General features: G+C 35.3%; 3 protein-coding genes across 5 annotated transcripts; 1 reads left to right on the forward strand and 2 right to left on the reverse strand.

The window, feature by feature from the left end:
* Positions 1 to 61: 61 nt before the first annotated feature.
* Positions 62 to 10645, reverse strand: LOC147495175 (uncharacterized). 3 transcript variants are annotated; one of them, XM_086563784.1, is made up of 14 exons: positions 9782 to 10645; positions 9603 to 9689; positions 8223 to 8332; positions 7586 to 7636; positions 6855 to 7026; positions 6151 to 6471; positions 5850 to 6053; positions 5014 to 5495; positions 4690 to 4899; positions 2477 to 2667; positions 1543 to 1706; positions 1274 to 1426; positions 1078 to 1156; positions 62 to 697 (listed from the first exon to the last, which is right to left on the reverse strand). In XM_086563784.1, exons 1-8 carry the CDS (start codon positions 10211 to 10213, stop codon positions 5160 to 5162), a joined length of 1713 nt encoding a protein of 570 aa, XP_086419910.1. In that variant the 5' UTR covers positions 10214 to 10645; the 3' UTR covers positions 62 to 697; positions 1078 to 1156; positions 1274 to 1426; positions 1543 to 1706; positions 2477 to 2667; positions 4690 to 4899; positions 5014 to 5159. The 3 variants fall into 3 exon arrangements, with proteins under 3 accessions (XP_086419910.1, XP_086419912.1, XP_086419911.1); XM_086563786.1 differs by having other exon boundaries at positions 5014 to 5459; positions 9782 to 10378; XM_086563785.1 differs by having other exon boundaries at positions 4998 to 5495; positions 9782 to 10351.
* Positions 10646 to 13947: 3302 nt separating this feature from the next.
* HEME1 (Uroporphyrinogen decarboxylase) lies at positions 13948 to 16719 on the forward strand. The gene is made up of 6 exons (XM_086563787.1): positions 13948 to 14151; positions 14244 to 14368; positions 14448 to 14830; positions 14977 to 15261; positions 15740 to 15975; positions 16356 to 16719. Exons 1-6 carry the CDS (start codon positions 14132 to 14134, stop codon positions 16522 to 16524), a joined length of 1218 nt encoding a protein of 405 aa, XP_086419913.1. The 5' UTR covers positions 13948 to 14131; the 3' UTR covers positions 16525 to 16719.
* A 2189-nt stretch (positions 16720 to 18908) lies between these two features.
* LOC147495177 (uncharacterized) lies at positions 18909 to 20885 on the reverse strand. The gene is given in 2 exon segments (XM_086563789.1): positions 18909 to 20168; positions 20170 to 20885. Coding segments are annotated over 2 exon segments (1815 nt in total). The 5' UTR covers positions 20853 to 20885; the 3' UTR covers positions 18909 to 19036.
* Between the last annotated feature and the right edge of the window lie 6186 nt (positions 20886 to 27071).

A 27071-nucleotide genomic window follows, 5' to 3' on the forward strand; every position in this document is an offset into this window, starting at 1 on the left:
AAATTTAGAGTACATTGACCATCTTGCAAAGACAACAAATCAACAATATGCCATAGGTGCATGGAAAAGAATATAACAAATATATATAATCAAGTATTCATGAGCTTCAGTTACAGAATGATACAGATGTTACAACAGAAAACCTAAGAATACAATATGCCTTGCACATTTTCAGACCCAAAAGAAAAAGGAAAAAAATGAATCATCAATTAAATTTTAATTTCAATAAAATAAGCTTTGGAGGAGAATGCTATCGCAAAATTGTTGACGTTGTCGAGTTCAAATCTCCTTTATCCTCTGGCGGAGGTTTCACATATTTGCCTATTGCTTTTTGACGAAAACGTTTACGCATCCGTGCGATCTTATCCTTACTCTGTTGTTTTCTCTTCTCTTTTTGTCGATGCCGTAAATTTCGCTCCCTCTCAAACAGCCCTTGCCAAAAGACTTCACCAGTTGATGGCCATAGCCATCTCCGTGTAGGATGATCAGAATCGAACTCCTCAGCCAAGTCTTCATCCATGCTCTTGAGGGTGGTATATGAAAACCACTTGATCCACATCTGACCTCTCCGATTCTTTACTCTGTGTTGTTCTTGCATCACACCGTTCTCAGGGTTCACATACACCATCCGCCTTGCGCTGTGGTATGCCCAGACATTAACAAGCAGCTCAAGCACACGGGAGTAGCAATTTCGATCCTGCAATGTGTTATACAATCTTAAAAAAAGAACAAATTTTAAATTTTATAGTTGATGGGCTCATCTGATAAGCTACCGCGCACAAATGCTTCCAACCCATGTTACAATGAAATTACGAGTAGAGTGAAAGGGCACTCATGAGGCATGGATATATTGTTAGTAGGGCTACAGCTGCCATATGAGTTCTTTCCTTGAGAAAAGCCTGCAACTCATACCTTTGGAACTTGGAGGTTGAAGTTGATTCATGTTATGTTATTTGTTTTAAAATGATTTCACTAATGTTATAAAATTTCTTCTTCATCCTTCGTAAGAAATATAATACTGTGCTCTGTGCAGTAAACTTTATGTCAACAAATGAAATGTGGAAAAATATAACTCACCTTGTATAGACTAAGATAACAGTGCCCGCTTTGGTGATGCTCATCATACATCTGTGCATCGAGTGCATCCACAAACATCCTGAGAATTTGATGCCAGGTCATTTATTGTGGAAAAGGGAGATTTAATGTCTTGAAAACGATTTAGGGGTTTTGGAAAGCTAGATGCTAATGAGCACATTTCAGTAATCTGGTGTACCTTGAAAACATGACAAACTCGAGGAAGGACCTAGTTGGCAAAGCCCAGCTGTGCATCACAGACCATGTGTTCCCATCCACAGGCATGGGTGGCAATGAATTCAAGTCATGCTCTATGCCATACATCCTCTGAAGAGCATCAGAAACAGCAAACCTTGAACCACCAAATGTGGGAGTGTATCAGATCAAATATCATATTTCATCAAAGCATGAGTAAGAATACAAGACTAGATATCTGTAAAAGAAGACAAAAAAGCTAGTTTATTCTACCTGCAGTTTCCTGCATTTATAGAATCACAGAAAGACCAAAAATCCTTTTGCGATGGACTTCTGGGATCCTTATCCATTGGTACCCAAAAGTAGAGGGTGTCTCCGTGCTTCCTCTTTTGGATGGCATCTAACAATGCAATCTCTGCAGTCTTTGACAAAGAAGCCTGCAATGCAAACACATAATTTTCTATCAATTTTTTAGTGTTCATTTCTGCCAATTTTTCCTTTATTCGAGAACAAATTCTCATAACCCCACAAAAAGGAACACAAGCTCAACAATAGAGAGAAAAAAACATGGTCCTTTCAGTAAATGAGATCCTCCTTAATCTACCCAACCAAAAACGGAGAAGAAAATGTACAATGTAGTTGAGCTAAATCTTCAGGATATACGTTTACCAGCATAGACACCTTTCACCCAAACTTTGACACTCACCTAAAGACAAGCCATTTGATTCTAATTATTTAATTTCCATATTGCCAAAGAACGGGAAGAAAATATTCTCTAATGTTTTAAGAAACCTACAAGAAGAAAAAAGTTTTATGTGTGACATTTGGAACTGCGAAAACAGACTATTACACAACTAATCAACATAATCCTAAGGGAAGGATAAACTCACTCCAACCTCTCTCGAGTTTCATGAAATCCAAACATTGGTATGTTGTGAAGGGCTGCTGTTGTTGAATGCAGTTGGTTTTAATTTTCAAACTTCTCGCAATTGGAGGCTCAGATTATGTTGGTGAAACTCGGTGCCCTCTAATTTAGCAATTTCAGGATAAGGTTCAAGGGTTTTCCAATAACTTCAAATTCCTACCAATTCTTAACTCATTCAATATTGTTCTGAACTCTGGGACTGTTTATGACACATCTGCATTCAGCTACATAATTAAGTATAGAAACCTCAGGAATTTTTTTAGCAGAACACTCTCTAACTACCTTTCTTGCAACTGCTCTCCATGACTGAAATCCTATCCAAAGCGTTCTTGTGTATTCGATCAATTAGGTTAGCAATTATTTAAAAACGCTCCATATTCACCAAGAATGTCCCGGTAATAATGGGTGCTGAGAAGGGAAAGTCGAGAAGGTGCCTCCACATCATCTTCTCCTGGTCTTCTTCCTTTGGTGGACTGAAATCAAATAATCATCTAGATCAGAGCCATTTTATCATATACAAGCAGAAGATCCAGTAAAGCATATATATGAAGATCTACATTAACTTTGTTGACAAAGATGGCCGAAAGCACTCATTAATCAATATATTGTTTATAAATTTGCTTCTAACTTTGCGATCCCAGCAGTCAACCAGGTGACGCAGGATTGCTGCTTCCAGAAAACTTCAGACAGGTATAAAAGTAGAGGTTAAGCAAGGTTTCTTCGAAGTAGTATACTGACATATCCTATTCTCCGAAATTCTAAGTAATAGGCATCCAAGGACATTATGTCTGAGCAAGAACATGTAATAGTCGCTAACAGTGGCGGAGCTAGGGGGGCCCAGGGTACGCCCTGGCGCACCCTCACTTCAAAAAAAAAAAAAAAAAAAAAACAGTATTCATCCTATTCATATGCTATTCTCTCATGATTAACCCAACCAAACCCACCCAAAAACAGTAACCCACTAACCCTCACTTACTCTCTCTCAGCTCATTCGCTCCACTAGTTATGGTTTCTTGCTTACTACAGTGTAAATTCATTCCGATTCAGCACTTTTTTTTGCTAGGTTCAAACCAACACTCTTAGTTGAAAGTGCTTCAATTCTTATTCTATCTATACAAAATAGTGCTCATGTTCGGTTGGAGTACGTCGATTTACAGAAGATTGAATCTGATTCTTTTGGTTATCCAATTTAAATCTCCTTGTGATTTGAACTTGCCTCATAACGAAACCAAACTGATAATTCCTTGAGGATTTGATCTGAATAAGATCCAATTTTTGCTGCATCATATTTGCATAACCTAAGCGTAATAAAGTTGTTTCTAGCTAGTAAGGATCGCTATGCCCCAAAGTTTTGGTTGGACCATATCTTGTGACTGCTCAACCATTGTTTTTAATAGGGGTGCCACTTTTTTCCGATAATCCGAAATCCGATCCGATATTTTTCCGAATTTGACAAAGATATTTGTATTTCGATTTCCAAAATTCCAATATCCGAATTTTTCGAAAAATAATTTGATAGGAATTTGATGAGTTTTCAAAATCCGATCCGATTTCCAATTAATTTCCAAATTTTTAACATTTATTATCGTCAATTATCACATATAACAACATTAAACAACAAATTCCCATCATATTTAAAAACCAAGAAATACCAAACACATATATAGTTACACTCTACGAAAGCATCCCACATTATTTTTTCTTTTTTATAATACATTTATTGCTATCGTTTTATATGAATTTTGATATTTATCTAATATTTGTTTTGTGATTGGGTTCGAAATATTAGTTTAAAAAAAATGAGTTTTTTTTTCGGTATGTTTGGTTGTCTGGGCGGCTCACCCTCACTTAATTTTCTGGCTCCGCCACTGGTCGCTAAGTGCTTCTTTTAATACAGTGTGAAGTGTTTTACACTGTCTTGTTAATACAATCTGATTTGTTTCTGTATGGTAAATTATAAGAATCTGAATTTTTTTAGCAGATAGTAGTAACCTCTAAATCTGATAATTGCTTACTATGTACACTTTCTAGGAACAAAAAACGGAGATCTATAACTACAGAAGATTACATAAGATTCCATGCAGCGCCACCTGATGTGGGCATTACCCCAATTTTAGCCATCATGAAACACGTTTGGCTGCACAATCTCAATTTTATTTATTTATTTTTGCCCATTTCTCTTTTTTTGCATAGATTTGTAACCTAGAGCTCCCTAAATAAGAAATGAAAAAGACCACTTGGAGATCGTAGTGACCAAGAATCGCCTTCCCCACAAGGTTGGGCGTCTTCGGCAGGATGCGGTTGGGGAACTGGTCAATCTAGTATCTCAAAGCATGTGACACCAGGGAAACATGTGGGAACAATCCACAACATCAGGTGCCTAAGTGAAACAGATATTTCTGCCATTTTTTGTTTAAAATGGAACATAAAGCTCCATGAATACGGAAACAAGGGATTAGTATAGTCAGAGTTGACGAAACTAGTACACTACTCACCAATCCAATTCCACGATAGAGAGAACGTCGATGCAGAAACGGCCAGGCCCCTTCCCCAAAGTAGGGTTCATATATGCACAATGGTTGACCTGTCCTTTCAAGCTCCCTGTCATCTCTTTCATGCAAATCATTCCTAGCCCGATCAACCCTTTTTGCATTTCGATATACCTCCTCCCATGTTCCATGAGGCTGATCTGTTCTATCTTTCAACTGCATTGAGTTCCAGGGTTAGGGGTTTCTCCACTGAAGAACCAATAAACACTAAGCAGAATTAGCTTACAATCAAATTAAAAAAACATAAACTTCACCTGCTCCATTTATTACCTCTTCATCTTCTCGTTTCTTTCTAGAATTTATCATTTCTATTAACCTTTCCTCCTCCCAATCAGTATAAGAGAATGCTTCATCTATCGCGCTTCCAGCAACAGAACTCTCACTAGTGGTATGATTCCACAGCTCCTCAACCTCATCTAGGTATCTGTAGCTAAGACTTCTATTGAATAATTTGAATGCATAATTTCGTCAAACAAATGCCAGTGCCATTCCTCTTTCAACCTAGAAGGGATCTCTGCAACAGGCTTTGGAGGTCTAACTTCTGATGGGAACTTGAGAACATTTGCCAGTAGAAATGCATACCCTTCTACTGTCTCTGAAACCATCAGGTTTTTAGCAGGACCTTTTCCAATTGATGCAACATTCCGAGCCAAAGGAGATAATTTCCCATTACTGATTGCTTGAGATAGAACCTGGGTTAGAACTCCAATATTCTCCTTTGGGAAAAGAAAACCATTTACCCTGTCATCAACCTAGTGAAGGTACAGAGTTCATAGTTTGTCATGAAATAAATCAAAATAGGGAACCCCCATTTCATAATCCTAGAATAAATTCATCCTACCTAGTACATACAACAAAGAGGAATAAGACACAGAATAGAAAGACAACAGGAACCCCCAGCACACATGAACCAGGTATATACACATGACCAATACTTTTTCTCTGAATCGTGATCATTAACCTCCCAGGAGATCCCACCAAAACATGGTTTCCTGTCTATCCCATGAACCACTATGGTGTCCAGACACTATTCTTCAGCCTAACCAGCATGTATCTTAAATTTCCTCTATAAATGCAAAGAAGAGATGCACAATTAGAAAACTTACATATTTTTTTATCATGGAGAGATCTGGAGCTATAATCGGTTTTCCAAGGCACATAGCTTGAATCAGAATCTCTGGGAATGATTGTTCTTCAAGAAAAGATCCATATATTACAAGATCGGAACTGCTTAGGAATCTGTTCACATCCCCATCAATGCCAATGTGCTCCACGCTTCCTGTTGGATATCCCAGTTTAAGAGCCATAGCCTACAAATAGGGTTTAAAAGCAAGGCTATTTAACCAAGATATTCAGTATCTTTAAGAATGTTCAACTGGAAGCAATTGTAAACTCATTTGGTAGTACCTCCACAGCCACACTGTAATTGCTAGAAGAATCCCCTCTTAATATACACACTCTGAGGCGAGAACTGGAATTGGTATTGGACGGTAAGTCGGAGAGGACTGGTAATAAAGCTTGTAATACAAAGGCATGTTCCAACCACAAACCACTGTACGAAAATTCACTTCCCACAATAGCGATAACAAAATCATCAGGTACATGAACCAATTTAACTTGTTGACCATCCCTATTATTCAAGTGGGCGAAACTGTTGACTTCCCATGCTTGATCAGGAGACCCAGGGATAACAAAATAGTTCCCAGAATCAAAAGACGAGTACATCATCTGACATGAGAAAAAGATTCACCTATTAGAGATTAAAAGCCAATTTCAGCACCAGTCTGACTAGTTTTGGAGTCCTAGAAGGTATTTATAATAGCTAATAGGATTAGGTTTTTTAAGAAATCATAGCCTAATCTCGCTAGTTAAAAGCCAACCTAAAGAAGGGATTGTCAATCTATACATGCATGTTGGGTTTGCTTACTAAAGTTACTCTTTTTTAAGGATTGAAATGATCAACCATTTGATGATCAATAGGCCACACTAGTTTTCAAAGGAGATCTCCTAAGTTGGATCCAAATCAATAGGCTCCTTGAATCCCCTCCATTTATATGTGATCTGCAAATTAGAAGATTGTGTTAGATGAATTTAAGTGTCAAATAGCATACCGGCAAGTAGTGGTTAGGGAAGACGACAACAGTAGCTCGGTTGAAGGCTTGTCTCCAATCATTAATAAGCTGAACTTGCCCATTTGAAGAGTACTCTCTTGACCGAATGGCCAATTCTTTTTCATGGATGGTCCAAATAATAGGTAAGGATTTGAAAGGTTCCTGCAGAAGACTGTAACAAGCATGAACATAATAAAGAAATAAAAGATAAGTGACAAGATATATTACAGCTGTAATGTATTTGGACATTCATTAAAAGCAAGCTTCTTAAGGAACTTAATGTTATTCTCACATTCATTTTTCACCAATAGTTTTATGCTATATCAGATGATTCAATATTGTAAGACTGCGCCATGTTGGAAGAATGAGTCAAATGACTCGTATCAAACACATGCCGGCGCATTTTGATAATCAACAAATATCAGTATCTTTATAACTTTCAGAGAGGGGGTTTAGTTAAAAGAGAGGTATTATGCCCATGAATAGCATAACATAAGTACTTGGTAACCATATAACACAATCACAATGTATAAATTTTACTTGACAATTGTATAATAAAATGTCATAGGTCCTTATGATGGGATCACCAATACTAATATGAACAGAAGAGAAAGAGTGAGAGGAGAAAGAATGCAAACGGATACAGAGCAAAAGAGAGGATAAAAACATAAAACAAAAAGAATTCAGATAACTATGCGTACAAATTTGACAAGTGGTTAGATAATATTTACCATTTGAAGATGCTCTTGGTTTCAATAGAATTCACAAGTATACCTTCGTAGCTGCACAACATGTTAGAATGAATTAGATTTTACACCAATATTAACAGAATTATCTACTTCCCTGATAATAAGAAAAACGAATCCATATAAACAAATATCCTATCATGCCTTAAAACAAACTATGATATCCGATGGGTTACCATATGAGTGCCACATAGAGAATAAACCTCTTATATTGGATGCATTTCAGAAGTAATAAATAATTTTCTACATATGAAGTAACAATTAGAGGCTCAAACTTCAAAAAAGTATGATTAGTTGAATTGTTAGGATCATCTGATTCATCCAGATTGTAGATAACATACATCCATGATATATAGCTCTTTCCGGAAGAAAAGGAAAATTTTCAACACATAAACCCAAGATGATCAAAACATTTCGTTTTCTTTCTTTTGATTCTTTCTTACTTTTTTGTATATGTTTTTCGAATAGAGAAACAAGACAAATCATTTAGCAACTCCAAATACAGTGAAACATGATATTTATTCTCTTATTGGAATTATCATATTACTCTTCTCATTGCTACAAGAAAGAATCAATGCCAAGTTATATTGTGCACATTGTATAAAGTAAATGACCAGCATACTTTAACCAATCTACAGCGACCTCTGGTTTGATACTATTGCGAAGAATGGTGACACGCACACCTAAGCTACTCCAAACAGCTTTGGCAGGACCATCTTCAAGAGAAAAAACCTGCAAATAACGAAGCCATAACAACCACAGTTAAAAAAAACCCAGAGGAAATCCGTAGTAACACTTTCCCAGGCAAACAATTGAAAATTTGCCAATTTCAAGACATTGGATATTTGGATCCAAGTATTTGCAATTTAGAGATTAAAACCCTAATAGCATAGCTTTGCTGATTGATTATTAAAAATCTTAGGATTCAACAACTAGATGTCATCAATCACGATGACCATAGCAAAGAAAATATAGTTCTAATTTTACTGTGAGATCGGCTGAACAACTGTGTCGCGTGACAATCAGCTGGACGACTGGACCAGTGTTCATGAAAAACTTTTTCTAATTTCCTCTAGTATTTACTCGTGTAGTTTTTTTTTTCAAGTGACCAAGTCTAAGCTGCATCAAATAATTTCTTGATCTAATAATTAATTAACCTCCAAGGAGGTAGGAGTACTATCTTACAAAAAATACAAAAAATGATGATTATTATGAAAGTGACGTAGAACATTAGTTTGATGTTGTCAGTGCCATGGGCATGCGCCCTTAGTCGAGTCCAAGCCCATGGTCGTGTTTTGCGTGTGCAATTAGGAGTCCATTAGTTATTATTTGCCACGTGTTTGTTTTCTATTGGTTTGTTTTGTTGTCAGGATTAATATAAATAAGGGCTTATGGTTAGGGTTTCCAGGAGTTGTTTTAATTGTGCTTATGTGTGTTATGAATTATTGAGTGATTATCAATAAAGGTGAGACATTTAGGGTTTTATAAAGTGTAGATTTTGATTTTCCGCCACTTCAATCTACATCAGGAAGTCTAGGAGCTTTTAGGAAATCATTGTCTTCTGTGAGGTTGTGGATTAGCATACATGACCTTGGGTAAGTTTATGGAAACTTGCTCATTTGGATTAATTCTTGTTATATGTTACAATTCAACCACTAGTATATTCAAAGTCGGAAAACTTATCTCCTTATAACCATTAAACAGAGCCAAGGACTCCCAGCCTTAATAGAGAAGATGCATTATGCAACCATACTCCCCATTCACATTCGTAACAGTTAGCTAACAACATTTGGTAACAATAGTGTTCCCAGCAAAACAATGTGACAGTGTCAAATGTTAAAACATATGGTATTTTGTTTCACCCCATGTAATTATGAAACGAACCAGATTCTAGCACCTTGTCTATTCCTATATTAATGATTAGGCATCCCACCAACTATTTACTTACATGCATAACAAAATTCAAAGAATTACATCAACACATGTTTCATGCATGTAGTACCTCAATTGCATATCCAATCTCTTGCAAAGAAACTGCCACACTGACCATCAACAGCTGCCCTGGCTCAACCGATAAATCACCAAAAACCTGCACAGACAAATCAACCATCATAATTAAACAGAATCAACAAACCAAACACAAGAATGCAAAATAAGATGAACCAGAAAAACATTACTAACCAAAGCCAGCTGAGGTTTCCTAACTCCTGACCTCACAAGAGGTCTACTCAAGTTCAACTGAGTAGTAGCCTCTTTCTGAAACTTATCCAACAATTTCGAAGGCTCGAATCGAATACCATCTCCAAAATCCAAACCACCAATCTCCTTAAAACTCACCAACTCCCCTCTATCCCTTACAACACCAAATTCAGAACCAACTCCTGATTTCTCCATTACTGAACCAGGTAAAAACATCTGAACTAAAACAACAACAAAGAAAAAAACAGCCACAGTACATATCCATTGAAGATAGTCCACCTTCTCAAACATCAAAAAACGTGCAAATCTTGATCTTGGTCTATGAAAAAACGAAGTTCTATCTGTTCTACTGGTGGAAGAAGATCGTAGTAAAGGTGATCTCTTTACTGAAATTCCACTTTCTAATGACCCCATTCCAACTCACATCACAAAAACACTTCTCTCAATCATCTGTACAACTAAAACCAATTTCTAAACACCCCATTTCCATTTAAACCACAACAAAACTTCCTAAAAACATATGGCACGCCAAGCCAAGATCCAAAAAAAACAAAACTTTCTTATATTTCCACTCAATACTTCCAATTTAAAAACACCCCACTTCTATTTACAGCATAAAAACACTTCCCAAATCATTCAAACACGAAACCAACTTTCTAAAACACTCCCAAGGCCAAAAAAACTGAATTTTCCAGCTAAAGAAACACAGTTTTTTTTTTTTTTGGAAAGTTTATATATTTATAGTGAAGCTGCTGCATTGGGGTTGTAACAAGTGGTTGAGTCTTTTTTGGGTTTTTGAGGATGCCATTAAAAAGTGCAAGATGTCTGTGAAAAAGAGTAAAGAATAGAGTGAAGAAAGAGGGGGGACAGGTTAAGATACGTGCGCATCCTCAACAGTTGATGACGTGGAGGAATGGGTTAAGAGTCAACGAATATTAAAACACAGGAGTGGTAAATAGAGGACACCGCGTTTTTTAGCCGTGGAGTTGAATTTAAGTTGAGAAATAAAGTGAACAAAATAAAACAGCATCATTACTTGCTGAGAAAGACAGAGAGCTAGATATCAGGGAATCTAATTTAGGATCTTTGTTATTTTCGTGATTCTGTTAACTGCTTTTCTGGTTTAATGTTTTTACTGTTTACATTTTACAGTTACACAACTAGTGTTTCTAAATTTAGTTGCACCAACTTCACCTAGAGGGTTTAACCCCAAACCCAAACCAACAGGTTTGCAGCGGCATTGTTTATTATCGGGTTCGACTTTCAACATTGAGTTGAGCGAAATGTTTTTTTGTAACCCCGAAGACATGTTTGTTGCATTTAGTTTTCTAATTAAAATTATTTAAATCGCTGTGAAAACATAGCCTAAAGTTAAAGTAAAATGCAACCCACTTACCAAGGTAAAAGAATTTGCATTTCAAGATTTATTTAAGTTTAACCATTTGATTCATTCATATGGGTGTCAAAATATCAACCTTGAAAAATGGTTACAAAGTACAGCAGTGAAGAAGTTGATTAATTAGGCTCTACCTATTTTCGAGGGTAAATTGCTTTTGTCACTCGAAAGAAAAAATAAATAATTTTGTTTTGTAAAATTCCTTCACCAAATGAAAACGGATCATTTGTTCAATGTTTTTCATTTAAGAAATTAGTGCAGCTTGGTAAATGATAAAAACAATAAACCCTTGGTAGAGGCAATTTAACTGTTACTAATAATAGGCTGACATACATCAATTTTGTCAATCCTATGCTCTTTTTAGCGTTTTTACCTATAATATGTTTTACTTTATGGTCACATTAATTATTTTTAAAATATTTTAAAGGTTAGAGCTTCCAATTCAAAACCAATTGACAAAGAATGGAGCATCTTCAAAATTTTGTAAATTAATCAATCGGATAGACTTTAAATCTCCACATGTGATTCAACCATGGATGTTTTCCTCATACCTTCATGTTTGGTTGAGAAGATCCAAGACAACCCCAAATCTTATTTCAATGTATGGATCACGAGTTTTTTTAGAGTCATTATATTTTACTGTTGATAAGCAATGTAAATGTGATTTAAGAATACTCACACAATCTGAAGTTACAAGTGTTATTCTCGTTACAAGTATTAACTAAGAGCATCTCCAATGGGGAGTGTAAACCGTATAGAGTGGAAATTTTACACTCAAAATGTCAAAAAACTCTTTTTAATGTAAGTGTTATACTGTAGATAATAGAGTATTAGTTGATAGAGAGAGTGGGAAATTTCTCCTCTCACTATCAGCTAATAAAAGTCCGGCGACACTTCGAGCAGGGCGCCCGGAAAAAAAAAAATCGGACGTCACTTGGAGTGTTGTCCCTATCTATTTCGAAAGTCACAATTTGTAAATTTTAAACTCGAACGACACTTGAAGTAACGTCCCACTTTAATTTAAAAAGGGATATCACTTGAAGTGTCATCCGAATTTAAATTTTAACTTTTTTATACATTTTCATTGAGAACAGTAGAGAGTGTATATTTATGGACTCTACAATAATTTACAATTGGCATTGTAAAATCCTAATAGTATCTAGGTGGCGCCTATGTGGAGATGTAATTTTACACCCCATTAGAGATGCCCTAACTAAAATTCTTGCATCGAATAAAGATTCCGATTGGGTAATGTTAAACCCAAGCCAATGGGGGTAAACTGGGCTTTGAGTTCGATCTAGACTTTTTTGAGGTCCCAACTGTGGATGGAGGCGGGTAGTCACAATGTTTGCTAGTCACATATGAATCACGAGAATAAACCCAAAAACACAAAACCAATTGACAATTAACGGATCACCAAAAAAAATGCGTGTTAATTGGTTAGGCTTCAACCCTTATGGTCCCCTTGATCTCAACGAATTTTTTAATTTTCTTTTGCAAGCACCATCTAATTCCATTTGTCGCAAATGAACGCATATGACATCACATTTGTTTCAAATACGTGTATTCTTTTTACCTTTTAATGTCGACTACAGATCAGGTACATTATTTATCTACCTATTGTATTTTGTTTTAAAAAGATTTGGGCTACCACGAGAATATCCCTATAGGGATGCAGGTTCTGAGACCGTTGGATCTCGCCGTTGGATCCGGAAATCAAAACCAAAATCAAAAAAAAAGAAAAGAAAAAGAATGTGAAATGTATTTTTTGATTTGGATAAAAATGTAGGGTAGATTTAACTCTTTAAAAAATGTATGTAAAGCAGTAAAGGTCTATTTTATGTCCAAATAAAAAGGCCTGAATCCAGCATTCCAGTTCAAATAGATCTCATCCATGTTCTTAAGACTTAAGGGGCCGGGCAGGGTAATAATAATACATCAGAAAACCATTTTATCTTCTACGTTTGATAAGTAACCACTGATTTACATATTTGCATAAACACCAAATACCGATTTTTTTTATAATTTCATTCAAACACAAAATTGCTGTGGAGATAACGTGGAGCTCTTGTTTAGGGTCGTCACAATTATTGATTATCCAAAAACAGAAAATTTTAAAAGTCATAATTCCTTAGCTCACTTGCCTAAACACATATTTTAGCGACAATAGAATGGTTCAATTGAAATAGAATAAATAACACCTTCTAAGTAAGTAATAATAAACTAACTATTTTCGTGGCTGTGTTGCACATGTGAGATAACATACCTCATTGGGTATGACAGCTAACGAAAATGACTTCAATTCTCGAGAGACCAGAAGAAAGGACAAGTTCAAGCGATGACGATCAGCGCATAAGAATGTTTATTCAACTACAAAACCGAGCAATCAATCAACAATTCTGATGAATCAAATTGTGGTCCCAGAGTTTAATTAACCTATTAAATTATTCCATCTCCTAAACAACTGCTCATTTCAATTTCAATACAAGCCATTCCGAAAAAGGAAAACGAGATGCTAACAAACGAAATAGCAACGTTAAAAACAGGCTTGTCTATAAATTTTGTAGGCCGAGTAAAGTTGGAGAGGTATGGGACTCAAACGCTGTCAACATCAAAGAGTTACTGATCTAATTTAAAACAGATTTGTCAATAAAAAAAATAAAAAAATAAAAATAGCAACGTTTATCGTTTGAGTAATTTGATTAGTGTTGGACTCAGTTCACATTGATACGATCTCCAAAGTCGAAACCACATTCATTTTTAGACTCGTGGGCTTTCCCAGGGCTAAAGTCCAATATGTTGTAACCCGAATTGGGCAAAGGCCCAAACGGCCCATGAATGGTTGGGAACGAAAGAGGCTGAAATGGATTTTATATGGGATAAGGAGATAGAGAAGAAGTTGTTGGTTTTTTTTTTTATGCTGTCAATATTTTGAAATGACTTGTTCTACAACCAGGTAACAAAAACACTTCCATTCCCTCTGTTTTTGTGTTTTATGTTGCATGTGTGTAATTATAGCTAGAATGTGTTATTGATATATATATGCAGCTCAATTGGTTGGAGTTCATCAAGCTTCTTTAAACAAAAAGGGGTTGTGTTTCCTCATGGAATTTGTTCCAAAACCAATTTCAAGCTGTATAGATTGCTTCCCAAGGCTACCATTTCTTCTTCTGGTATGTATACTCGACACCTTGTTTGGGTCCGGGACATGGTATTTTTCCTAGTTTTGATCACTATTTGGCATACTTCCAGACCCGCTCTTGGTAAAAGCTGCACGAGGGGATGTGGTAAGCCGGCCACCAGCATGGATGATGCGTCAAGCAGGAAGGTATATGGCTGTTTACAGAAAGCTTGCAGAGAAACACCCATCCTTCAGGGAAAGGTCAGAGACAACTGATCTCATTGTGGAAATTTCTTTGCAGCCTTGGAAAGCTTTCCGTCCCGATGGAGTTATTATTTTCTCTGACATACTTACTCCTCTTCCGGCATTCGGTGTGCCATTCGACATTGAAGAAGTGAGGGGTCCTGTTATTCACTCTCCAATTCGTTCTGAAGAGGGATTGAAAGCATTGCATCCCATTGACTTAGACAAACTCCATTTCGTGGGGGAGTCCCTGCGAATATTGCACCAGGAGGTATACATTTTTTTTTTTTGTTTTCCATTTTGAATAGAAGTTCTGTTCTACTAGGAAGTTTATGTATAACTTGGTCATAGCTCTTTCTTTTCTGATAGTCGATTATTCCTTATTAGCATACTCTGATTCAACTTTACTATATGTAGGTCGGAGAACAAGCAGCGGTGCTGGGTTTTGTGGGAGCACCATGGACGATTGCAACATACATAGTGGAGGGGGGTACGACTCGCACATATACAACTATTAAGAGAATGTGCCATACTGCACCGCATGTATTGAAGGCTCTTCTCTCTCATCTGACACAGGCAATAACAGAATATATAGTCTTTCAAGTGAATTCTGGGGCTCACTGCATACAAATATTTGATTCATGGGGTGGACAGTTACCTCCTAATATGTGGGAGCAGTGGTCAAAACCTTATATTATAGAGGTAACCCAATGTTTCTTTCTTGCCTAATAAGGCCATACGAGCCTTCAAGCTCAAAATTTGACATCATATGAAGATAGAGTAGTCATAACTATGATACTGTAACTTGTAACTTGTTACCTCTATGATCACCGTGAGATGTGTCCAGTGAAGGTTTTTGTCTTATTTTTTGAAGTAAGAACTTGCGAAGATGCATTGGATGCTTCTAGGTTTGTTTTATTATTGTTACAGTTTCTCTTGTACTCCTGCATAGTTCTGACATGTTGGAAGCATGCATTAGTACTGGGATGATACTGCAAGGAATATATGCCTCCGTCTTCTTCTTTTTTGAAAAAACCATGCGTTCAGTTGGTAAAACCTTTGGGTGATGATACCAGAAGTCTGGGGTGTTCAATCCCCACTTTCACACTATCAAGTTACTGAACTCTTTGAAAGAAAGTAAGAAACATGCATTCTGACCCCTTGGATTTGATGCATACAGATTGTGGCCGCAGTGAAGAAGAGGTGCCCACAAACACCAATAGTCCTTTACATCAATGGCAACGGTGGCCTTCTCGAACGCATGAAAGGAACTGGAGTTGATGTAATTGGTCTTGACTGGACTGTTGATATGGCAGATGGGAGACAGCGTTTAGGAACTGGGATCAGTGTACAGGGAAACGTGGACCCAGCTTATCTATTTTCACCACTTCCTTCCTTGACGGATGAGATCCAAAGGTTAGTTTCTACTTTCTATGGCATTGGAACTTCAATTTGGACTAAATTTCAGAGTCCTTGGCAAGTTTTCGTGTTGCGCATGTCATTATTATCTTGATGTAGAGTGTGCTTAACAGTATCATTTAAGTTAAGTGTACTGATTTATAATCGTATACCTTTATAAATCATACTGGTAATGGTTGATTGCTGTAGCCACATTAATAAGAACTAAATTTGGAATGGCGATGGTAGTTATAGGCTTATAGCAAATGGGTGTTCTTTATGTCATACTCCTGTATTGAAGATAATGGTACTTCAGTTGAAATGTGAGATACTGTTATGTCGATTGTAAGACCATGCAGATTTGTAAACAACATAATCTGACGGCATCCCTTTGGCAGGGTTGTGAAATGTGCAGGGCAGAGGGGGCACATTCTTAATCTGGGCCATGGAGTGCTCGTTGGGACACCTGAGGAAGCTGTTGCTCATTTCTTTGATGTAGCAAGAAGCCTGAAGTATGATATCTATTCTGAAGATCGCCCAAGAGAAAAATCAGAACTGGTAGTTTGAGAAAAATAGAGGATGACAGATCCATTGAGCTATTTATTTATTTTTCCTTTCGACATTGAATAGGTCTATCTCCGTATCAACAAATGTACTGACGAAAAGTCCCAAGGTATATCTGAGTTTGTAATGATACCAATTCTATTCCATTGTACAATTGCACTGCTTGTTAATTATATGCAATCGTTGGAAATTGTTTCATTTGCTTCTATTCAATTGTCTTTTATGTTACCAAACTCGTGTCATAGTTTGCGTCAATATCGTGTCTCTATTTTATCGCACTAGTAATCAGGAACAGAGTATTACTTTTTAAATAATAAGGAGAAGCGGCAATATGCACCTGCCCAACATCGTTTTATGCAATTAAATTCAGTAAGATATCTGTGTCATTTAACTGAATTCCGATCTATGTTAATTAATCTTCATCGGCTTCTACCTAACCTAGGCAGTCATATCCTCAAGAAGAATTCTTTATTGATGTTTCGAAATTGCTAAGAAAGAAACATGACTGGGATCAACCTATTTTGGCATCTCACTCAGAAGACTTCATTTTCTGAAGAGGGAGCTTTTGTTGTTTTGGTTGAACTTTGTAAGAATTGAGGATCAAAATCTTAACCATTGGATTAATATCCAAAACTCTAGAGTCGACTTACAGACTTCACAGCAAAATAGCATTTGAAAGGATCATATTTGAGATGTATCTTATTGAATCAAACTTACCAAATTGCAAGTAACATGAAAAACAAAACAAATGGATGGCGCAATTTTAAACCCGTAATATAATATAATTTTATTTACTCAGCCATAGCTTCAACTAAATCATATACGTTTCTGCTAATTAGCATAATTCTTCTCTCAAGCTTTAGTTTGATTTTGTTGCATCAGATATTTCTGCCTAGGCCATTCATAATACAAAAATAATTCTTCTTGGCCATAATTGTTTGCATATACACCATGAGATCTTGCAACACGAGTGCAGTTTGAACCACAAATGAGTTTATCTGGTGAGGTCTTATAAATGTCGAAGGTTCCTTCTATATAGATGTTCTTCTTGGAATCCAACCAATGCATCCTGCACCAGTAGAGTGTCCTACCAAAAATTTGATCTCCAAAGCTCCACGTATATGTTTGACCGTAATAGAGTATGTGATCACCAAGATTATTGTCCTTTGATTGACAACGGAAATTCAAGGCTACCTTTGGGCCAATCTCATTTTTCAAATATACGTGTACTCTTCCATAAACAGCTGAACACTCACAAAGTGCAACCGACACCAAAAGAAGTTTGAAGGCTCTAGAAACATTGTTGAAGTTGGTCTGCATTGCTTTTCCTTCAGGCCTTGGTGTGAGCATATTGCAATGTGATGATACTGTTCTCTTATATAAGTCTGTAGGCTGTATAACTTGGGACACAAAATTTATTCAAACTAAATTTAATTATGCCAGATTTACTGACTTCTCTGTATATGATAACAAGTCTGTTCTTTCTAGTATTTGTTGCATTGACAGTTGAGACTTACTGAGGTTACTAAATATGTGTAGAGATACCTAAAGTTCTCTTATTTGAAATCCTAAAAAAGTCCATCATCTCAAAAGAATCCTCTTAGCTAAAAGCCTAAAACTATCATCTTTTAGCTAAAAAGACTCCATTTGTTCTGTCCATTTACCAAGTACAATAATTTAGGAAAAAAAAAGATACTTGGTACTAGGATAGGGATCGGGTCGGATATGGTTATATCGAATCGAGAATCGAACCAAAACCGAAATTTAATATCTAAAAAATTCAAAAAGCCCCGAACCTGGCCGACGCGATCGGATAACACTAAAAATTCAAAAAAGCCCAAAAATTATATATGAATCCGAACCTGAATAAATAAACGGATATGAAAATACACCCGAACCGATGTATTCAGTAATCGGGTCGGGTCGGATTCGGGTCTACCCAACCCAATTCCCTGCCCTACTTGGTACCATAACTTTGAAGAGATGGATACAATTTTGTGTTAGAATTAACCAAAACTTCGTTCAAAACAACATATATCTTAAGAATGTATGGAATGTCTCCGGAGATTAGCCAGCCAGCCTTAACGTTTTTTAACAAACCTTGTCGACTTTGTCATGGGAAGATAAAACTTCGCCAACTTGAATCACCCTTGTTGTAGTTCCAATCCTAACAAGGAAACTTTTGCGAACTTGGACAAGTTAGCATACCATTATATTGGATGAATAAACAGGTTATTGAGCAACAGTGAGTTGCTAACTTGCTGCAAAATCCAAATGGTACAAATTGTTTGACATGGTGCTCAGTGCTCACGTAGAAATAAAAAACCTCTAGTGAAAGTCACTTTTAAAGGCTTTCTTTAGTGATCAAAATTGATTACAACTGCAAGTATATCAAACACCAGTTGAGAGATAAATTTTATAATGAGTTACACATTACAAGAATCATATTCAACACGGTATCTTAATTCACACATACATAAATGGCCCCTCTCAGTCAAATGCAAAACAATCACCATTAACTCTGACCACTAATATCGCCATCTATAATGGCGTGTCTCATCAGCACAATTTCTTTAACTAGATTCCTGTATGTAAATGGTCGAACAGCACCACGCAAGAATAGTTCTGGTGGGATTCTATTCTTCCCGGTCTTTCTTCTTCTCTTTCGCCCGTAACCAACATAATCCCATTCATCTTTATACATCTTTGGTCTTATTCTCTCTTCTGAATCCTCAATAACTTCCACATTTGGTTCCTTCACCTCTTTGTGATTCTTTTCTTCCATCTCTTTTAATTGCCTTTTATACAATGCAGTAGACTTCTCCACACTTCGCTTTACCAAGCCTTCCATTGCTTCAGAACTTCTCAATGCCTTTTGAAACTCGTCTTCCCAGTACTTCTCATTCTCTTCAGGACTCTCATCCTCTTCTTTAATCCCCAGTTCTTTTTCCTCATTTTCTACATCAATAACTTCATCCTCATCATTGTCATCCTCTTCATCATATTCTTCTTCATCGTCTTCATCCTCAACATCATCATCTTCATCCTCCTCATCACCATCTTCAATCCATTCTGCCATCTGTGTCTCATTCACATTATCTTCGTCGTCAGCAGGAGCATCACAACCCAGCTCCATCTCTTCCAACTTCGCTTTCCACTCCTTAGTATAAGGATGCAACAACTCCCTCGGATGATTCCCCAATAGAAAAAACAAACATTTCGACTTATTTTCATCACTCAATTTCCCATAACCCTTCACAACATCATCCACAAATGCCTTCGGATTCGCCTTCACAATCTTACACAAACCACCAAAATATGTACATGTCTCAATCGTCCCATCTTCACGTTGCAACTCAAACAAAAAATTCTGCTCCGTACTAGGATCAAGCAAAGGCCCCATGGCCTTAAAAAAATCCTCTTGCGGTTCGAACCTACATTGATACACCGGTCTCTTCACATAAATTATATCCGGTCTCATCCATGCAGCACACTGTGTTATCATAGCTCTAACCTTATTCCCAAGTCTACCCATCAAGTTCCACTTATCCAACCTCTTGTTTCCACTTTCAACAACAATCTCACTAACCAAAGTCCATTGCTCCCATGGCAACTCACTAACTCTCCATTTAGGATGCGAACAAAACCCAAAAATACTTCAACCCCTTTTCTTTATCCAATGTATTCAACCTATTCCCAAACTCCTTAGTCATTTCAAACTGTTCAATCTCCTCCCACTCTTCATGATCTCTAACCGACCCAATCATACTAACACGTTCATCACTAAACCTACCGCGAATAGGATCTCCAATAACTACCCCACGCCACGAATACGGACCAAACTGCCCATACTTATACCAATCATAAGGGTGTTTTAAATTAGGGTCATCTTTTTCCATAAACCTAACCATTCTATCATACCCCAACCCAATCATTTGTAACTCATCTTCTGTAAAATTATCCGCTTGGTTCTTATTCGGGTTTTTAAGACGGTAGAATAAATTCTCAGCCAGTCTTCTACTTCTTCTTTTGGCGTTCTTCTTCGCTTCGCGGCGTATTTCTGAGCCACCCTCAAGTCTACCTGTTGATGGACCACCTGGTTTCTTATTGCTTCTGCCTGCAGAAACAAGAGTTGGGTTTCTTCTGTTGAGAGAGAGAGGGAATGTGGGGGGTTTGTGGAAGGATTGAATTGGGAGGAACTTTGGGTTTTGAGGGGAAGGAAATTTTGTGGTGTAGGTTTTGGAAGATGGGAAAGAGAGGGTGTTTGGGGAAATCCATTGGAAGGAAGAGATAGAAGGGTTTAAGGGTTTTGTGGAGAAAGGGGATAACATTTCTTAAGGGTTTAAGGGTTTAGCTCAAAGTGTAAAATCAAAAAGAGGAGAGCGAGAGTGTTTGGATTGATGGGCTGGGCTTCATACAATGTGGGCTGGGCTTCGATGTCTCTTCTCTCAATTCTTGTGTTGTGTTAGAAACTTTGGTTCACCAAATTGGTGTGGCCGTATCTTGTCTCCACATTTTGTTTTAAGAAAAACAAATATGCAAACCATGTTGTGCATTGGTTTTTTTTCTTTCTAAAGTCTTGAAATCCGTCCCTCGAGTTCGATAGTTAACATGATTTTTTTGGATTATAATTGTGATTGGTAATTGTAATTATGTAGAAAAAGCTTATCTATTTTTTTAATAGAGAATAATTATATGGTTTTTTTTTTAGATTCTAATTGTAATTTGGTAATTATAATTATGTAGGAAAGACTCATCTATTTTTTTTAATAGGGAATAATTATGTTATTTAAGTGACATTAAAAATGTTTTTCTAAATTATTAATAAAAGAGAGCTTGTTCTAATATTAGCGAGGAAAATTGAGAATAATTATATAATTTAAATAATATTAAGGAGGCTTTTCTAAATTATTAATAAATAGGGGGTGGGTTTGTTCTAATTTTTGTGAGGGAGGTGTTTTGAAATTGAGCAACTATGAAAATTACAAATTGTCTACTCCACTGGTGGAGAGGGGTTGCTAAATACCCGACTATCATTTAGTGTAGAGATGATGTGATGGTTCATCAAATTTGTGTTTGGCATTGGGTGATATTCACAGTTTTTTTGTAATATTGGGATATTGAATAACCAGACACCACCTAATGTGTTTTATGGGACACCTTTTAATTTTTTATTAGTATAAAGTTGGACATATAATCATCTTGTCTTGACATTTTTTTTGAGAAAGATAGGATGCACAAAAACGATCAATATAAATATTTTAATTTTCCCAAAGGAGAATGCACAGAGTTAAATTTGTAAGATATCATAAATTCGCATCCCCTTTTTTTTTTGTATTTTCTTTTTTCCTGGTGAAGTCATCCCATATATACTAGCTGACTAGCAACATAGAACTTATAGTGTAATCTTAAATACACTCTCCATTTCTAAGAGGGCACTCTCTAACCCAAAATTTGTTATTACATTTGTGTCCCAACTTAAAACCCATGTTTTATAAGAGGGCACTCCCCATCAAAAATAGTAATAACCTCCTATTGCCCTTAAGTAATTAATTTGCACTACGCAACTCTATATACTATCAAAATACACTCTCCTTCTCCAATTATCTACATCCAATTCAATTTTCCTTAACTCAACTCAACTCAATTTTCTTCTACTTCTCAACTCTCAATACCTCTATATTTTAACTCTCAAATGGAGTATGTATTATTATCCAACTCTCAAATGAACGATTTATCATAATACAAAGACCCACATCTCAATGTCGAATAAATTGAAAATTATATAATGTTAGAAGAATCAATTGAACATGAAAATAAATAAATTGGAGATTAATGTAATTGAAATTGCTTAATGGAATTGAAACTAAATGAATTATGATAGTTTGAATATTAGATTTCAAAATAAATTTTATGTAATTTTGATGTATGTGCTATTTTGATGAACGGTAACACATTGTCGTAAAATACCATAAACCACAGTAAGTTGCTGAAACATAACTATAAATTATAGCGTCGGGTTATCATTTACCAAGTAAAGATACAACAAATAGACACCGAAAATTCTTAAACCATTTGGCATCTTGTTGCTGTGATGTCAAGTTCCAATATTTAAATATTTAATCATCTATTTGATAATAATTTGATTAATAATTAGCATATTTTAACTTATTTGTAATTGTTTTAGGTGATAACTTAGTTCCAACAAGTAGAAAACATTTAGGTTATAAATTTTGATTTTCGAATTGTTAGCAATTGTACATGTCTCTAGGCACTCTAGGGTTTAGGGTTTGAATAAATACAGTTCTAACTAGACTTTGAATCTAACATCTAAATTTTTACCAACAAATTAAAATTAGATTATATAATATAATTTAAATCCATTATCCAATCTATAATAAAACGTTTAGGTTATAATTTTTTATTTCAGAATTGATAGCAACTGTACTTATGTATAGGGTTTAGGGTTTGAATTAGTACATTTCTAACTACGGGTGCAAGTGGATATCCAAATATTCGAATTCGTATTCGAAAAATCATATATTATTCAAAAATTTCGGATAACAAATTCAGATTCGGATAATTTTTTATGTCTGAACTAGATACTGCTAGGGGTGGGCAATGGGCCGGGTCGGGCTAGCCCGGCCCTAAACATTTAAAGCCCTTCAGATATTAGGGGGTCGGGCCGGCCCCGACCCTAAAAGTCGACATAGGGCGGTCGGGCCGGTCACAAGTCTAAATCTCAAGCCACGACCGACCCTAGCCCTCTTTAAGGGCTTTAGTGGTCGGGCTTTAGGGCCAGGGCCTATATATTTTTTTTTTACTACACATGGTTTTAAAACTCATTTATATTACAAAAATGTACAATAATCTACAAACTCAAAGTCCAACCAATCTAGTAATAATCCTCAGATAAGTCCAAAATTTTAAAATGCACATCCACAATCTAATGAATCAAGAAGTCACATGAGAGTTCGAATTTGTTCTTCCTTGTACTCAAACCTCACTAAAATTACATTTAACATTGAAATACATAGACAAATAATTATATTATCATTTTAAAGGAAGAAGTAATAGATATAAAAAAGAAACATAATAGTTTTGGTTAAAGGTCATGGAAGTTGTTAAACTATTTGTAATATCATAAATTATTTCTATAATAGATTCAAACAAATATAATATTACCTTTCTTCTAATTTAAAAGTGATTCAAACTTTGTATATGGAAATGAAAATATTGGCTTTTGAACAAGTGATGGAGAAAGGTTTGAGATTATAAATGTCATTTTTCTGACAAAGGGTGTTTTTTGGTTTCTATGTTACAAATGTCTGCTCTGTATTTTACTTTAATGGTGTGGAAGGAAACCTTTAGTTTTAGACTTAGCTTGGATGTGAATAAAAATATAATTTATAAGAAATAAGTGAGAAAAGAAATTGAGAATAATAAGTTATGGACTTTGACTTGATGATCAAAAGGAATAAAGTCTTATTTTTTTTATTAGGCTAGTGCTCATTGTTCTTCATGGCTGCTAAGTTGACAAGTTTTTGTTATATAAAACAAGTTATTGGAAGTACCCTTGGGTGTAAGTGATAAATTACAAACGACAATGTTATTTTAATTGAAAATATTTAACAAAAGAGTTGGACAATTATGGTATGTGTATTTATATAGTGAAAGTATGAAAGGGCGCGGTTAGGGCTTGGTTAGGGGCTTGTTAGGGTCGGGCCTATGTTTTTAGAATCTTAGCTTTAAGCCCCGCCCCTAGAAAGCATTAGGGGGGCGGGCGGCCGGCCCTAAACTCGTGGAGGGCTTTAGTTGTGAGGCTTTTATAGGGCTTAGGGTTAGGTCGGTCGGGGCGGGTTAGGGTCGTTAGGGCCAAATTCCCACCCTAGATCTTTGCCATATCGGATCGAAAATATCCGATCCGATTTAAAAAATTAATAGTTATTATATATTATTTATTTATTTATTATTGTATAAAATATTATATAAAATCATAAACTAATAATATAAAACTATAATAACAAAATAATAATAATAAATGAAATATATATATATATACTAGTTTTTTTAGTGGCAAAATGAATTATTTAAAGCAAATCAAATTTTAACTAATATTAATTTTTGGATCAGATATTATCCGATATTCGATTCGGATAATTTTTTTAATATCCGTCAGATTCGGATATCAGTATAAATTTTCGGATTCGGATACAGACATATCTGAATCCGGACCTATCCGTTTGCATCCCTAGTTCTAACTACACTTTGAATTAGGGGTGCAAGTTGATATCCAAATATTCAAATCCGATTCGAATTTGAATTCAAAAAATCGGATATTATCCGAAAATTTCGGATATCGGATATCGGATTCGGATAATTTTTTATGTTCGAATTGGTTTCGGATACGGATTATACTGCCATATCCGCATCCGAAAATATCCGATCCGATTTAAAAAATTAATATTTATTATATATAATTTATTTATTTATTTTATTTATTATTGTATAAAATATTATATAAAATCATAAACTAGTAATATAAAACTATAATAACAAAATAATAATAATAAATGACAAATATATATATTTATAATCTTTTTTATAGTGGTAAAATGAATTATTCAAAGCAAATAAAATTTTAATTAATATTAATTTTCAGATCGGAGATTATCCGATATCCGATTCAGATATCCAAAATCGGATTAGGATAATTATTTTAATATCCGTCGGATTTGGATATCGGTATAAATTTTTGGATTCGGATTCGGATACAGATATATCCGAATCCGGACCTACCGTTTGCACCCATAGTTCTAACTACACTTTGAATTAGGGGTGCAAGTGGATATCCAAATATTCAAATCCGATTCGAATTCGAAAAATCAGATATTATCTGAAAATTTCAGATATCGGATTCGGATTCGAATAATTTTTTATATTCAAATAATTTTGGAGATTATCCGATATCCGATTCGGATATCCAAAATCGGATACGGATACAGTTTTTAATATCCGTCGGATTCGGATATCGGTATAAATTTTCTGATTCGGATTCGGATACAGACATATCCAAATCCGGACCTATCCGTTTGCACCCCCAATTCTAACTACACTTTGAATTAGGAGTGCAAGTGGATATCCAAATATTCGAATCCGATTCGAATTCGTATTCGAAAAATCGGATATTATCTGAAAATTTCGGATATCGGATTCGGATAATTTTTTATGTCCGAATTGGTATCGAATACTGCCATATCCACATCCGAAAATATCTGATCTGATTTAAAAAATTAATAGTTATTATATATAATTAATTTATTAATTTATTATTGTATAAAATATTATATAAAATCATAAATTAATAATATAAAACTATAATAACAAAATAATAATAATAAATGACAAATATATATATATATATATATATATATATATATATATATATATATATATATATATATATATATATATATATAGGGTTAGGATACATTGTACATCAGATGTAGCCACATTGTGGACACAACCGATCCACACCTTTCATCTCCCCATCAACCCAACCGATCCTACGGACAAATGAGAAATTCGAAATTTTGAAAAACGAAATTCGGAAAAACCAAAATTTTCAGAATTTTGAAAACAAAATTTTGAAACCAAAATTTTGAAATGTTTACCTTCTTCTCCAAAAAAACACTTAAATCAGGACATAAACACTAATTTTGAACCAAAACACCTAAACCAAAACACTAATTTTAATTTTTTTTGGAGAAGAAGGTAAACATTTCAAAAATTTTGGTTTCAAAATTTTTGTTTTCAAAATTATATATATATATATATATATATATATATATATATATATATATATATATATATATGGGGTTAGGATACAGCCACTGTAGTCAGAGCCACATTGTGGACATACCGATCCACACCTTTCATCTCCCCATCAACCCAACTGATCCTACGAACAACGTAAATTCCGAAATTTTGAAAAACGAAATTCGGAAAAACCAAAATTTCAGGAATTTTGAAAACAAAAATTTTGAAACCAAAATTTTGAAATGTTTACCTTCTTCTCCAAAAAAAAATCAGTGTGACAATCTCCTCCAATTTCAGTGTGACAATCATTGTGACAATCAGTGTGATAAACAATCGAAATAGGATTCAAATAAAAAATCGAATGTTTACCTTCTTCTCCAAAAAAATCAGTGTTTACGAATCAATCTCCAAAAAAAATCAGTGGACACAGCTACACTCTCCGAAAACAATTAAGGTTTGTGTTTACATTCTCTCTTTTAATCTTATCTCCAAAAACCTTAATTGTTTCAATCGAAAACAATGTGCTAATTAACCATTGTTGTGTTGAATTAAGGTGTTCATTGACGAATCAATCTTCGTTTCAAGCTTGGTTTAAGTCGGAGCAACCTTTATTTTCTGGGGTTTGTTTCTTCCATTCAAACAAGATTTTGTTGTTCATAAATTGGGATTTTGCTTCTTTTTTATGGAACTAATTGGCGTTGCTATGGGTTTGTTTGATATTTGTTTGCTTT

The sequence above is a fragment of the Coptis chinensis genome, chromosome 6 (assembly GCF_015680905.1).
Source record: "Coptis chinensis isolate HL-2020 chromosome 6, ASM1568090v1, whole genome shotgun sequence".
Taxonomy (NCBI): domain Eukaryota; kingdom Viridiplantae; phylum Streptophyta; class Magnoliopsida; order Ranunculales; family Ranunculaceae; genus Coptis; species Coptis chinensis.